General features: G+C 47.0%; 1 protein-coding gene across 1 annotated transcript; it reads right to left on the bottom strand.

The window, feature by feature from the left end:
* Positions 1 to 9576: 9576 nt before the first annotated feature.
* LOC146180777 (uncharacterized) lies at positions 9577 to 12558 on the bottom strand. The gene is made up of 3 exons (XM_084575653.1): positions 11741 to 12558; positions 10751 to 10951; positions 9577 to 10199 (listed from the first exon to the last, which is right to left on the bottom strand). Exons 1-3 carry the CDS (start codon positions 12147 to 12149, stop codon positions 9577 to 9579), a joined length of 1233 nt encoding a protein of 410 aa, XP_084431779.1. The 5' UTR covers positions 12150 to 12558.
* Between the last annotated feature and the right edge of the window lie 1084 nt (positions 12559 to 13642).

The following is a 13642-nucleotide window of genomic DNA, read 5'->3' as shown; positions in this document are numbered from 1 at the left end:
GTTGCAGTGAGCCGTTAGAATATCGGTGGTGACGAGCGAGCTCGCCACGCTCGCTGCAGCAATCGCCAACATAACAGCGTACCGCTTGAGCTGTATCGCTGAATTACGGCCGCAGCTTATTTCGTTCACTGTGGGAGCACCACAATCGTGACGCGCGAATGCGCTAGCTACGTGATAGCTTTCGGTTTTTCACGGGCTTTCTTTGAAGCTCTGAAAAAGGGTTCATGTGAGGCTTTCTTTAACGGACATAAGCGGAATGGGGGTTCAGGAAGTGATATTGAATTTGCAAATTACATTCATTGTCTACAAACAATAGTTAGCAAAATTATTTTAATTGCTAGCCAGTTCATTGAAAAACAAAATGCCGTAGTGCGCCAGACTGCTGGCAGCTGTATGCAAGTGGTTTCCCTTGCATACCTCAATTTCGTAATTTAATTTTGTAACTCCTAGTTAAAGTTAGCTTGCACACCCTGTGTATACTTTGAAAGAAATCAATTACCAAGCGATCACGGTAATGAAAAATTCTATCGCAAGAGCTTGTTAACAATGTACTTAATTAAAAATCGATGCCCACGATTGTTGTTCTAAAAAATAAAATGAACATAAGCTTCTGTGAAATTACCCCCTTCCGAAGCATAATTCTCTGCATTCAGTTTGTCTAAGCGGCCATGTGCGACCACGTATATGGTTAAATTAGGCGAAAAGCGGGACCACTGAACACCAGGTAGGCGCAGATCTACAATGGCGTGAGCGTCCACTTCATGTTAAAATTCTGAGAACCGAAATTTTTCTTTTGGTTGCTCTCGGCGCGCGTCTCTTCCGCCGTTCGTGCCGAAATGCTACAAGTCGCAGTTGCAGCTGCACGCCCCGGCTAAGTAGACGAATGCTTTGCATAGCAAATCAGTCACCCCTGCGACCAGTAATTTCTACCGCGCACAGCGTGCTTGGTCGTGAAACACACCAGCGCCTACATTGAGAGCTTTCTCGACAAAATTGCACATACGCATACAACTTTGATGCAGCCTGTGCCAGCGCAGAGCTGACTAGCCGGACCAAAATTTCGACAGCCATATTAGACTTTCAGTGGAACCTGCGAATACTGCCAGCGCTGTTCTCCGATAACATCGCGGATTTACGCATAACAAGCAAAAAGTTTTTACCAGTAGCAAAATCCATTTCCTTTTTCGCCAAAGAACCACATTCGTTTCAATCCCTGTAAAATTTATGCTTGAGTGAAAGGAAACAGTACCGCGTGCAAGGTGAACAGAGCAGCGCTTGCTTAAAATTTTTTATGTTCGCACAGCACGAAAACAGCATAAAAAAGCACTGAAAAGAAAATATGAACAAGCTCTGTTGCGGTTTGGAATGGCCACTCGATCCGCATCTGTTTTCCTGTGTTCATCCCTCGTGATCGGCTTTAATCCGGACCGATGACTACGGCAAGCAAAGCAGAGCGTGGAACGCGCACACACGCGATGCTCTAAATTGGATTATACACACTGTGAAGAAATGATCCATCGCAAACGAATAAAACTCACGTCCAGCCTCACGTCGTACACAACGCCTTTAATTTCGACCACGCACTTCCCGCATGCATCGCTCAATTCAATAGCAATCTGCTCGCTGTTCGTCTCATGGAGAGAGAAAACTGTTGCAAGAATGGGATGCCTCGGCTCCTTGTCTATGACTTAGGTCCTTGAAACCCCTTTTCATTAAATGCAATAGGTTATTTTTTGTTTCCGGACAGCAGCGCCGCTGCAGAGAACTAACCTCCCGTGGCCGCTGTTGGTATGAACCAAAGGGTAAGGCGGCATTTTTTTTGGCATTGTAGGGAAGACGTTCAAGGACAGGCACCCCGGCGCCAGTAACATCCTGTGTACAGTAGTCCTCACTGAACTGAAGCGGATGGTTAGTTTCGTTGACCAGGGTGAAAAGAAAGGCAAGGGAGGGGGGGGGGGGGGGCATGAAACGTCTTTAGTAAAAGGGTTGGCTGGGCCCTTTCCAAGTGAGAGGTCACAAAGGGAAGAAAAGCTCGCTCCTCAGCCGGCGCCTGAAGGAGCCGTCTCTATGTACACACATATCAATGATTCTCTCCAAGAGACTGCACCTTTCCTGTCTCTTGAACAACAGGGACAGAGACATCAGGGCTTCCGCATTATTCTTTGCACTCTAAACAACACAAGATGTGCTACCTCGGGTCCCTCAAGCTATCTGTCACTTGTCTCTCGCCTTCGAGTAATGATTCCGTGTTCGTGTTTTTTTTTTTTTTTATGTTTCAGAGGTTGCCATAAGCGCTGTTTGAAAATGATGTCTGCTGCTCGTTTTTTAGGACCTAAAGCGGGGCGTAGTGCTACAGTCTATCACTTAATAATAATTTAACGCTTTCGAAAGCACCGATTAAAAACATGTTTACAACCGTCCACTGTGTCAGCCGACGAAGCGAAAAATGAAAAAAAAAAAAATGAGTAGCCCCACTGGAGATAGACGTGGGCTTTACGCGCGACTCTATGCGACATTTACTCCTCCACCTCCTTTTAATGCTCTAAAAGAGAGAGCAATGCTGCCGCGTCCACCCATGTCTTGTACCTGGGTCCTCAGAGCAGATCTTGCGATACCGAGTGTTACTAGGAGTGCGTGGTCAGCTCACTGACGTGAAGCTTTATTGCGAAAGCAATACTACTCTACGTTTCGAGCCTTCAGCGTAGCGCGGCCGCTAGCCACGTATTACCCACGTGACACTAGGGTGAGAGCTGGGCTACCGACTCAAGCGGTCGGCTCCTGCCGACAACTTGGGTCTCTCGTTTCACATGGGACGGTTATGTCAGAATCAGCCTGCTGGGACCCTGGCATTCACGTTACCCCTATAGGCCACTAAGGCACGTTCATACGGCTTGGTTAAAGCGGGGCTTCATATGTGGGCTGAGAGAGAAGAAAAAGAGGAAAAGAAAAACGCTCGGTCACCCGCAGCTAATGCTTTCGCTCAATATTTGTTTCAGCAGCTTTGAACCCTCGTAATTTTTTTTCCCTGACAGCTTTCCCTATGACAGCTTCCCCCGCGCTTGTCGGCTCACTGCCACGGGTAGCAAAGCTGAGCGTACGCTTGCTTTCCTTATTTTCACACAACAGGCCAAAAGCAACTCCGTTCTAACACGCTTGCGCCATCGGAAAGCAGGCATTTCAGTTTCTTCTGACTCCACGAGAACCAAGCGACCGCTTCTCACGCGTTACCCCCGAATGCAGAGATCTAACTTGACTTCGACTTGACTTACGGCGGCCTCAAGTCAGCCGCAACGCGTGCCATAAACCGAACTTGACTTCAACGGCAACTTGCACTAGACTTGACTTGCTCGAAGTCAAGACCCACCTTGGCGAAAACGGGCCATTTTCCAAGTCAGCCCCAGGGCTGTCTTCAAGCTGACTTCGTTCGTTTTTTCAACATGTCCGCCACCCGAAGAGACGTCGCTCGCCGCATTGCTGCCTTCGAGTTTGCGTGTCATTCCATGAATGTCGCGTTCTCGGAGGCATATCGTATGCCTGCGATACCTCGGCCACCTATTCGTGACCGGGGAAACCCGATGGAGCTTTAGAACGATCAAGAGTTTCTTGCACGGTACCGCTTCACGAAGACGACGGTGCGAAGGCTGCTCGCTATGCTGCCCGTGAGGGAAAGCGCCGACAACAGGGGCCAGCCAGTGCCTCCTATGCTCCAGCTGCTGTTGGCACTGAGGTTTTACGGCGCGGGAACATTTCAGACCGTGACTGGGGATCTCGTCCGAATCCCGCAGTCTACTGTGTGCCGCGCCGTCGGGAAAATGACATTCCTGATTGGAAAGCATCTGCGCCCCTTGCTTGTTTGCTTCCCTCATGTGTCGCAGTTTCGGCAGGTGATGAGGGACTTCTACAGTGTAGGCGAGTTCCCCGGCGTCTCGGGGTCCATCGACTGCAGTCACGTACGCATCAAGAGCCCCGGTGGTCTAAACGCGGAAGTATTCCGGAACCGAAAGGGCTACTTCTCGATCAACGTGCAGGTAAGCAGTGAAGCCCTCCGTACAACTGCGCATACGCGCATTTTCTTTTACAACGCACGTCCGCTCGTCTCGAGCGCTACAGTGGGGGATCAAATATAAAGTTAAATAACAGCGCAGCGCTTCTTTAGGGCTCCTTTGCAGCGGAGCTTTGGACATGTTTACTTCTGCATGCGTTTACGTTCTTGCAATCCAATACATAGTTTCCCCGGTGTTTCCGTAGCTAAACTGTTATATCGGCGTTAACTGACGTAGAAAAAAAAAAAAAAAAAAAAAAAAACCCTACTACAGACGCTAGTTCACGAGCTTAGGAATGCACAGCTACCGCGAGTTGTGCTGACTAGCGTTTGCCCATTTGATGCAGGCGGTCACCGGGCCACAGCTGCAGTTTTTCGACATTGTAGCCAGCTGGCCCGGGTCGGTGCACGACAGCCGCATCTTTGACAACTCCCGTGTGCGGGTGTTGTTTGAGGAGCGGCGTGTGCCAGGAGTGCTGCTGGGGGATGCTGGTTATGCCTGCCACCCGTTCCTGATGACGCCTCTGGCAGACCCTGGGCCAGCTAACACACCCAGAGGAAGGTAAGTCAACATGAATACAGTGATGCTGATATTGTAAACTTGGAGCGCAAAAAGAAAAAAAAAAAAACAGCAATTGTGCTCGCTACCAACTTCACCCTTGCTGTGTGTTGTTACTCTGTCTGTGTGTGTGTTTTGAGCTCTATCTTTATAATGAACAATATGCACCAATGTACCCAGAAAGAAGTGAGGTGTACTGATGTTAACTTGTTCACTGTGCTAGTGCATTTTTTGCAGTCTTGCTGTCAACTGATAAGGTAGGAATTAACACTGCATATTATGTTTTGAAAGCAAGAACACCATCAGAAATTTTAAAAGGCTCAGTGAAAATTACTTTCCTAGCATAGTGACACATTACGCAGCCATAGAAGCTTGCTTACATCCCCGCTCACAAAGGTCAAGTTCTAATTTCACCTTCCTTGTGCAGGTACAACAAGTCCCATATAAAGACTCGCAACACCGTTGAACGGGCCTTCGGTGTGTGGAAGCGACGGTTTCCTTGTCTGGACATGGGGCTACAGCACAAGCCCGAGAAAGCCACCATGATCATCACGGCGTGTGCAGCCTTGCACAATCTAGCCTGCCTGATGAAGGATCCGCAGCCTCCAGGTTGCCCTTGTGTTGTCCCTCCAAGCAGCTCCACCAGTGCTGCTCGACCACCCTACCTGCCACCTGCCAATTCTCAGACTGACAGTTTAACAGGCATGCAAGCACGGGAGCTTCTCATAAAGAAGAGCTTCTCGTGAGCAAAACTGCACGATAGACTATCAGTGATGCACCTCCAATAGTGTACGCATGGAGGCAAGGTAGACAAAATATCAGAACAGCACCTTCGAAAAGTACAGAACACTGCAAAGAGCACCTAAAACTTAAAATAAATGCTTACAATAATTTCTTCATTGCTTTGGTGAAAAACCAAAACCACCTGTGATTACCATGCACTGACATCGCACAGTTCTGCACAGAGCATCTGAAACTTAAAATAAATGCTAACATTAATTTCTTCATTGCTTTGGTTAAAAACCACAACCTGCGGTTCTTACCATGCACTGGCATAGCACAGTTCGGCACAGAGCATCTGAAACTTAAAATAAATGCTAACATTAATGTTTTCATTGGTTTGGTTACTTGCTTTTTGCCATTCACTGGCATCGCACAGCATACAGGTATCTCGCCTTTTGCCTCCACCAAAAAGTGGCCGGTGCGGCCAGGATTCGATCCCGCATCTTTGTGTACAGTGGTCGACCACCCTAACCACAGCAGCACCGTCGCAGGGTTCATATTTGAGGAAAATATAGTAGGTATGTCGGGTTTAACGTCAAGAAGCAACATGGGTTATGAGGAAAACTGTATTGAACAGCTCCAAATTAATTTATGTTACATGTGCACAGTTATTCTTCTGTAATGGAATCTCACACTAGACCAATCAATCAGTTTAGGGTGTTGCTCGCAGTGTGTCATGCATTTCCAAGCAGCTCTTCTGATATATATATACATATATATATATATATACAGGTTCTGAAACCTGTATATATATATACTACCTGTATCATCTGTAAGCTGCACATGCAAGATGGGGTGCCACATTGGTGTTTATACAACTCAAGATGCCAGTCTTGCAAAAAAATCTGTTGAAAATTTCTGTAGAGCTTTTGTAATGCACTGCCACAAACAGTACCATTCTTGTAACCATTATTACAATTCACTGCTCAAGGATTTTGTTTTTTGAAGGACTGGTGTTGAAAATAAAGCATGCTCAGCCAAAACTATTGTAGCAGGGTTGCTTTGTAACTAAATGGAGGAACCAATAAAAATATTGTCACAACATTTTGCTTCAGCTGTTTACTGATCTTTTTGTTTGCGATGATACTGTCTGCACCCAATTTCCCATTGTGAAAAAGCTGTGTCATCAATGGTGCCATCCTCGCAAGTCCAGACATATTCTAGTAGGTATGTAGTAGCACACAGCCTACACCGCAAAAAGTATCTTCTGGCCCACAGCATACTCAAAACAGCAGTCAGGTTAATATTTATTAGGCCCAGTGTGAGGTGCATTGTATATTTCTGCATTAAGATGCTCTTCCAATGGTTCACCTATGCCAGCCCGGATGCAACTGAACTTGCCACCAACCTGCAGAGTCTGTCACAGTCCCTTTTGTATTTACTCAAGATATGACCCTCCAAAATTGCTAAGCCAAAAAAAAAAAAAAAAAAAAAAACTCAAATGCAAGCAGACAGAAAAAAGTTCCACCCTGAATCAGACGACATTTATTGAAAAAGTACAAGGCAGTGCAAGTTCTATTGCTACAGGAGAGTCTTTAGTCAGGAGCATCTCTGGATAACTTCAGCATAGTCGTTCTTCCACACAGCGTCCAAACATTCTTGTAGTATTGAGACAGCTTCGGCTGGCACCCGTAAAACTACGCAGCACGAACATGCCGACAAGAACATGTCGCAGAGACCAAAAGGCATAATTATAACTTAGTTTGCACAGGCCAGGAGTAGTATGATCGGTTGAGCCGGAAGTTGTTCAAAAAGATGCAAACTAAAAGCAGGAGACCTGTGTACGTAGCAAAGTCACTGCCCGTTAAAGAGCCTCGGGTGATGGAAATACTTGGTTGAGCCGGAAGTTGTTCAAAAAGATGCAAACTAAAAGCAGGAGACCTGTGTACGTAGCAAAGTCACTGCCCGTAAAAGAGCCTCGGGTGATGGAAATACTTGGTTGAGCCGGAAGTTGTTCAAAAAGACGCAAACTAAAAGCAGGAGACCTGTGTACGTAGCAAAGTCACTGCCCGTTAAAGAGCCTCGGGTGATGGAAATACTTGGTTGAGCCGGAAGTTGTTCAAAAAGATGCAAACTAAAAGCAGGAGACCTGTGTACATAGCAAAGTCTCTGCCCGTTAAAGAGCCTCGGGTGATGGAAATACTTGGTTGAGCCGGAAGTTGTTCAAAAAGACGCAAACTAAAAGCAGGAGACCTGTGTACGTAGCAAAGTCACTGCCCGTAAAAGAGCCTCGGGTGATGGAAATACTTGGTTGAGCCGGAAGTTGTTCAAAAAGATGCAAACTAAAAGCAGGAGACCTGTGTACGTAGCAAAGTCACTGCCCGTAAAAGAGCCTCGGGTGATGGAAATACTTGGTTGAGCCGGAAGTTGTTCAAAAAGATGCAAACTAAAAGCAGGAGACCTGTGTACGTAGCAAAGTCACTGCCCGTAAAAGAGCCTCGGGTGATGGAAATACTTGGTTGAGCCGGAAGTTGTTCAAAAAGATGCAAACTAAAAGCAGGAGACCTGTGTACGTAGCAAAGTCACTGCCCGTAAAAGAGCCTCGGGTGATGGAAATACTTGGTTGAGCCGGAAGTTGTTCAAAAAGATGCAAACTAAAAGCAGGAGACCTGTGTACGTAGCAAAGTCACTGCCCGTAAAAGAGCCTCGGGTGATGGAAATACTTGGTTGAGCCGGAAGTTGTTCAAAAAGATGCAAACTAAAAGCAGGAGACCTGTGTACGTAGCAAAGTCACTGCCCGTAAAAGAGCCTCGGGTGATGGAAATACTTGGTTGAGCCGGAAGTTGTTCAAAAAGATGCAAACTAAAAGCAGGAGACCTGTGTACGTAGCAAAGTCACTGCCCGTAAAAGAGCCTCGGGTGATGGAAATACTTGGTTGAGCCGGAAGTTGTTCAAAAAGATGCAAACTAAAAGCAGGAGACCTGTGTACGTAGCAAAGTCACTGCCCGTTAAAGAGCCTCGGGTGATGGAAATACTTGGTTGAGCCGGAAGTTGTTCAAAAAGATGCAAACTAAAAGCAGGAGACCTGTGTACGTAGCAAAGTCACTGCCCGTAAAAGAGCCTCGGGTGATGGAAATACTTGGTTGAGCCGGAAGTTGTTCAAAAAGATGCAAACTAAAAGCAGGAGACCTGTGTACGTAGCAAAGTCACTGCCCGTTAAAGAGCCTCGGGTGATGGAAATACTTGGTTGAGCCGGAAGTTGTTCAAAAAGATGCAAACTAAAAGCAGGAGACCTGTGTACGTAGCAAAGTCTCTGCCCGTTAAAGAGCCTCGGGTGATGGAAATACTTGGTTGAGCCGGAAGTTGTTCAAAAAGATGCAAACTAAAAGCAGGAGACCTGTGTACGTAGCAAAGTCACTGCCCGTTAAAGAGTTTCGGGTGATGGAAATACTTGGTTGAGCCGGAAGTTGTTCAAAAAGATGCAAACTAAAAGCAGGAGACCTGTGTACGTAGCAAAGTCACTGCCCGTAAAAGAGCCTCGGGTGATGGAAATACTTGGTTGAGCCGGAAGTTGTTCAAAAAGATGCAAACTAAAAGCAGGAGACCTGTGTACGTAGCAAAGTCACTGCCCGTTAAAGAGCCTCGGGTGATGGAAATACTTGGTTGAGCCGGAAGTTGTTCAAAAAGATGCAAACTAAAAGCAGGAGACCTGTGTACGTAGCAAAGTCACTGCCCGTTAAAGAGCCTCGGGTGATGGAAATACTTGGTTGAGCCGGAAGTTGTTCAAAAAGATGCAAACTAAAAGCAGGAGACCTGTGTACGTAGCAAAGTCTCTGCCCGTTAAAGAGCCTCGGGTGATGGAAATACTTGGTTGAGCCGGAAGTTGTTCAAAAAGATGCAAACTAAAAGCAGGAGACCTGTGTACGTAGCAAAGTCTCTGCCCGTTAAAGAGCCTCGGGTGATGGAAATACTTGGTTGAGCCGGAAGTTGTTCAAAAAGATGCAAACTAAAAGCAGGAGACCTGTGTACGTAGCAAAGTCACTGCCCGTTAAAGAGCCTCGGGTGATGGAAATACTTGGTTGAGCCGGAAGTTGTTCAAAAAGATGCAAACTAAAAGCAGGAGACCTGTGTATGCAGCAAAGTCTCTGCATGTTAAAGAACATCAGGTGATGGAAATATTAGGAGTTCTCTGCTTCCATGTGCCTCATTGCCCAGGTTTCTTTGAGAAATCAAATTAAACAAAATGAACAGATCAGTTTTCGTCATCTTCTAATTTACGAAGCTTGTGCTTCAGAATTTGCACCTCAAGCTTGCGTCTCTCCAATTCGACTGCTTGCAGCTGCTCCTCAAACTTGATTTTCTGCTGCCGTTCTTGCAGGTCGAGTTGACGCTGCTGCAGTTCCATTTCACACATTTGTTCTTCAAATTTCCTCTTCTTGCGCCTCTCTTCAAGCATGTCGTTGCGATCATCTTTCAAAAGCTGCAGTCTGGCTGCGGACTCCTTTTCTTCTAGTTTGGTCTTGGATTCTCGCTGTTTGAGCACACTTTGGTGGTCCTCGCCCATTAATTGAAGACGGACAGTGTGCTCTTCTTGGAGAAGACTTGCTCTTTTTTCATTTTCTTCTGTCAATGACTTCTCTAAAAGGGCCATCCGCCCTCTTGGTGCTCTGTTGCCACAGGCAGCAGCTTCCGGGGCAGGGGGACAGCTGGCATCAGCTCCAGAATCAACTGTGCTGGCAACGGCAGCATCAGGTCGCACAACGGGTGGCAAGTTGCTGTCGCCGTCCACAGTAGGTTCTGGAGCTGAACTAGCCGCACTCACTGCTAGGTCACAGTGGCCTCCAGGTTCCACGAGGCTGCTGGATTCCCACTCGTCTGTAACAGACAAAAAGGCAAAATATGAAAAACAAGGCAATCCTAAGGTCAAGAAACGCTACCGTTTTCATTTCTTAGCTCCACGCACAAGCTACTGTGCAATGTTGTTTCTCCAGACTTCCACCAAATGTACACAAGGCTATGGCTCCATTTCTGCATTAAAAAGCAACTGAGTAGTGATCCAGTGTCATGTAATACCACCCCAGACTGCGACATTCCTGTAACAGTGACCCAACTTTCTACATAGGGATCGGGCTTTTGTACTTATACATGAAAAGAATGTTCTCGCATGTATACTGTTCTTCATGCATCCTTGCCTAGGTGCAAAGGCAGCATTTTTCACAGGTACCAAAAAGGCCAAACTTCCACGTTGGTGAACATTTATACAGTGTCATTACCAATGAGAAGCAACTCGCTCTGTTCTGCACAGCTGCAACCCTCGGCACAGCGTCGGCTCTCAAAGTACATGCCGTCAGTGATACTAAAATAGTGCAGAGGAAAAGGAACATTTTTCTTGACACTCCAGTACACACTGATGCAAAATAACCTACCTGTGTAATCGAAGTCTGCCTCATCAGCAGCACCGTCCACCATAGGCTGAAGCAGCCTCGCGACAGGCAAACTGTCGACGGGGGGCTGGTACAGTGCTGCATCACTGTCGAATTCGTTGCGAATTTGGGTGGCCATGTGGCCCACCACTGCTCCCACCCGCTCAATGAGAGGGTCCAAAGCAGCAGGTGCTGATCCTCCCCCTGGAAAATAATATTGCTTTCAGTCCAGAGTGATGAGAACGCTCAACAACAAAATATTTCTATTTGCAATTACCTTCCGCCACTTCCTCTTGCTGTTGATTGGAAACCATTTGCGTAATCCAGCCCCATACAAAATATTTATTCATTATTTATTTTACTCATGTTTTGCATTGAAGAGGGGAGTGCAAAAAATACAAAAAGATACACTCGGACTTCAATACAAGAAATTAAACAAGGGAACAGAAAAAGAAATAACGCGTATTCAAAACGCTAAAAAATACTGCAAAATTCGCAGTTGGCTACAACAGGTCAGTGCATATCAAGCAAAATGAAAAAAAAAAAAAAAAAGGAACGGTCGAAGGCAAACAGGCTGAATGCCAAGATAAAAAGAACAGTCGAAGGCGGACTGAACAAGCGGAAGCTAGAAATAGAGTAAAAATGATATTTGTAAGCGCTGCACGAAAGCGAGAGTTCGCCGATAATGACAAGGGCAGCAGGCAAGCAGTTCCGGGCGGCTTGTTCTTGGAAGAAATGAACGTGCATATGTGTTTTGCCGAGGTATGGCAACTTTACCGACACATGCAGAAACGTAAATGTAGCGTGTGTGTGAGACAGAGCGTTATACATCAGGTTGTGTTGGTATGCGATGTTTTCGTGCCTACTCGAAAGCATCAGGCAGTGGAGGTCAGGAAAGCATGGCACGTGCAGATAACGAAAGCAGTAAACAGTAAATTTGGTGGAAAGCGTAATTATCTATGAATACAAAACATGCTTGCAAAAAGCGCTTACCGGTCTTGTGACGCTCCCGCCTCTCCGTTGATGAGCCCTCCTTCCATTTTTGCTTCAGGTTAGCCCAGCACTTCTTCAACTGAAGGTGGTCCCGCCGGGTAACCCCGTGGTGCGAATTGAACATCTTCGCCACCTCCTTCCAAACCTCGTTTTTTTTCGCCAAGGAGGCCACATCGGTTCGCTTACATTCCAAATATTTCACACGCTCGTTTACAAGCTCGGCTAATAAACTTTTCTCTTCTGCAGAGAAACGAGGCGCTGCCCTGCGTGGCGAAGGCGTGTTTTCAAACGACGACGCGGACAGTTGCGACAGGGGCAGTTGCGACATCGTCTTGCCTTGACAGATGGAACGAAGGACTAGAAAGCGACTTGACTCAACGGGTGCAAAAGACGAAAAGACTGCATGCATGGCGTGTTTGGCGCAGCTGATCAGCCGTGCAAGTTGCCAACCGAAAACATGATTCGTGCAAAAGAAGCAGAGAGCACTGATCTACAGTGCCCGTTGGAAGCGTTTATCTGCAAAAAGCTCTCAAATTATTTACGCGCCTGCTTATATTTACCAAATTATATACTTTTCTTGCCTGCAACATGCGTTACGGAAACAAATTTATTGTTAATCTCGGTCACAGACGAGCAATGTGTTCTCAAGTCGAAGCACGACCTCGACTTGACGAAGCATGTGCTTGACTTGGCAAAGCAAGTCGGCGTGAGCGTCTATGAAACGCGCTGGCCGACTTGGGCGTTTTGAAGTCGGCTTGATGCTTCAAGCTGACTTGCCCAAGTCAAGTCCAAGCGCGTTTCAAGTTAGATCTCTGCATTCGGGGGTTAGTGTGGCCCACTTGTTCTGGAGCAGTGCAGGCATTTGTGGACAGTGCTCGGACACTTGCGCGCGAGCGATGCGAACTCGTTGACAGTCTTTACTTTGTAAATAATGTACAAAGCTCCCCCTGTCCTTTCTTCCTATCCCTCCCCTCTCTACTTCCCCTCGCTATTCTCTCCCTATCCCCTTTTCCTTCCCGCCGGCCGCAGTTCAAGTGCTTCAGTTTTTTAGATAGCAGTTGCCGCGGCCGGCAATACTCTTTTCCTTCTTTTTGATTATTTAAAAAAAAAAATAAATCAGCCACTACCACCACCACCAACAACAAACTAATAATATAGAATGTCTGTGTGTGAGAACAGGGGCTCACTCTTGGAGGTCAGTCTCCTCTTACAGACCCCGCGTTCCCGCCGCCAGAGAGCGAATCCCCCCCCCCCCCCCCCCCAAAAAAAAAGAAAAAAAGACAGTGAAGAAGACTTAAGAAATCCCAGCGCATTTCTGGCACCACAGAAATGTGCGGGGAGGGTGAGGAATATGGCAAGCATCCGCCACAAACCTTCCAGTCTCTTGGATATCTGAGCATCTCTCAACGCCACAGCTGGAGGCGCTTGCAGGTGCGGCTGGTGTGGGGTGCCTCAATGCGCCCGTTTCCCCGCCACTCTGTGAATTGTGTTGCCTTCCTTTGCAGAGGTCATGTCGCCTCTGTGAAGAGGGTAGACATATCTGAGCTAGGTGGCGTTCATTTGAGCCCTCTCCTACAGTATCTCTGCCCACTCCGCGCTTACACCCTGTGCCGTTGCACGTGCCAGGTTAGCCAGGTCCCGCATCAGCAGTCACAGTTTTTTCGGCCACAAAACTGTCAGCATGCATGCTTGCTGCCTGCCACTCTGCACAAACCACTCAAGAAATAGCTGGACGATTTTCCCTTTCCCAATAGATTCTAACCGCCGTATTCACAAACACGCCTTCACTCGAACTTCTACTCCAAGTGGCCCTCGAGGCCTGTTTTTCGTTTCACAAAGCAAACTCCACTCGAATCGCTCCTCCAACGGCGGAGAAAACTCAAGTTTTCTCGGGAATCTCGA

The sequence above is a fragment of the Amblyomma maculatum genome, chromosome 8 (genome assembly GCF_055883805.1).
Source record: "Amblyomma maculatum isolate TAMU_Amacu chromosome 8, ASM5588380v1, whole genome shotgun sequence".
NCBI lineage: Eukaryota > Metazoa > Arthropoda > Arachnida > Ixodida > Ixodidae > Amblyomma > Amblyomma maculatum.
The sequence above is the reverse complement of the archived record's forward strand: the minus strand, read 5'-3'. Positions and strand labels throughout refer to the sequence as shown.

What these genes read in the sequence shown, in the direction of transcription:
- LOC146180777 (XM_084575653.1), bottom strand. Translation starts at nt 12,149, where the DNA reads ATGCATGCAGTCTTTTCGTCTTTTGCACCCGTTGAGTCAAGTCGCTTT. An exon ending in GCGGGAGCGTCACAAGACCG is followed by an intron (nt 10,952 to 11,740) that starts GTAAGCGCTTTT and finishes ATTATTTTCCAG; the next exon opens with GGGGAGGATCAGCACCTGCT. An exon ending in GGCAGACTTCGATTACACAG is followed by an intron (nt 10,200 to 10,750) that starts GTAGGTTATTTT and finishes TGTCTGTTACAG; the next exon opens with ACGAGTGGGAATCCAGCAGC.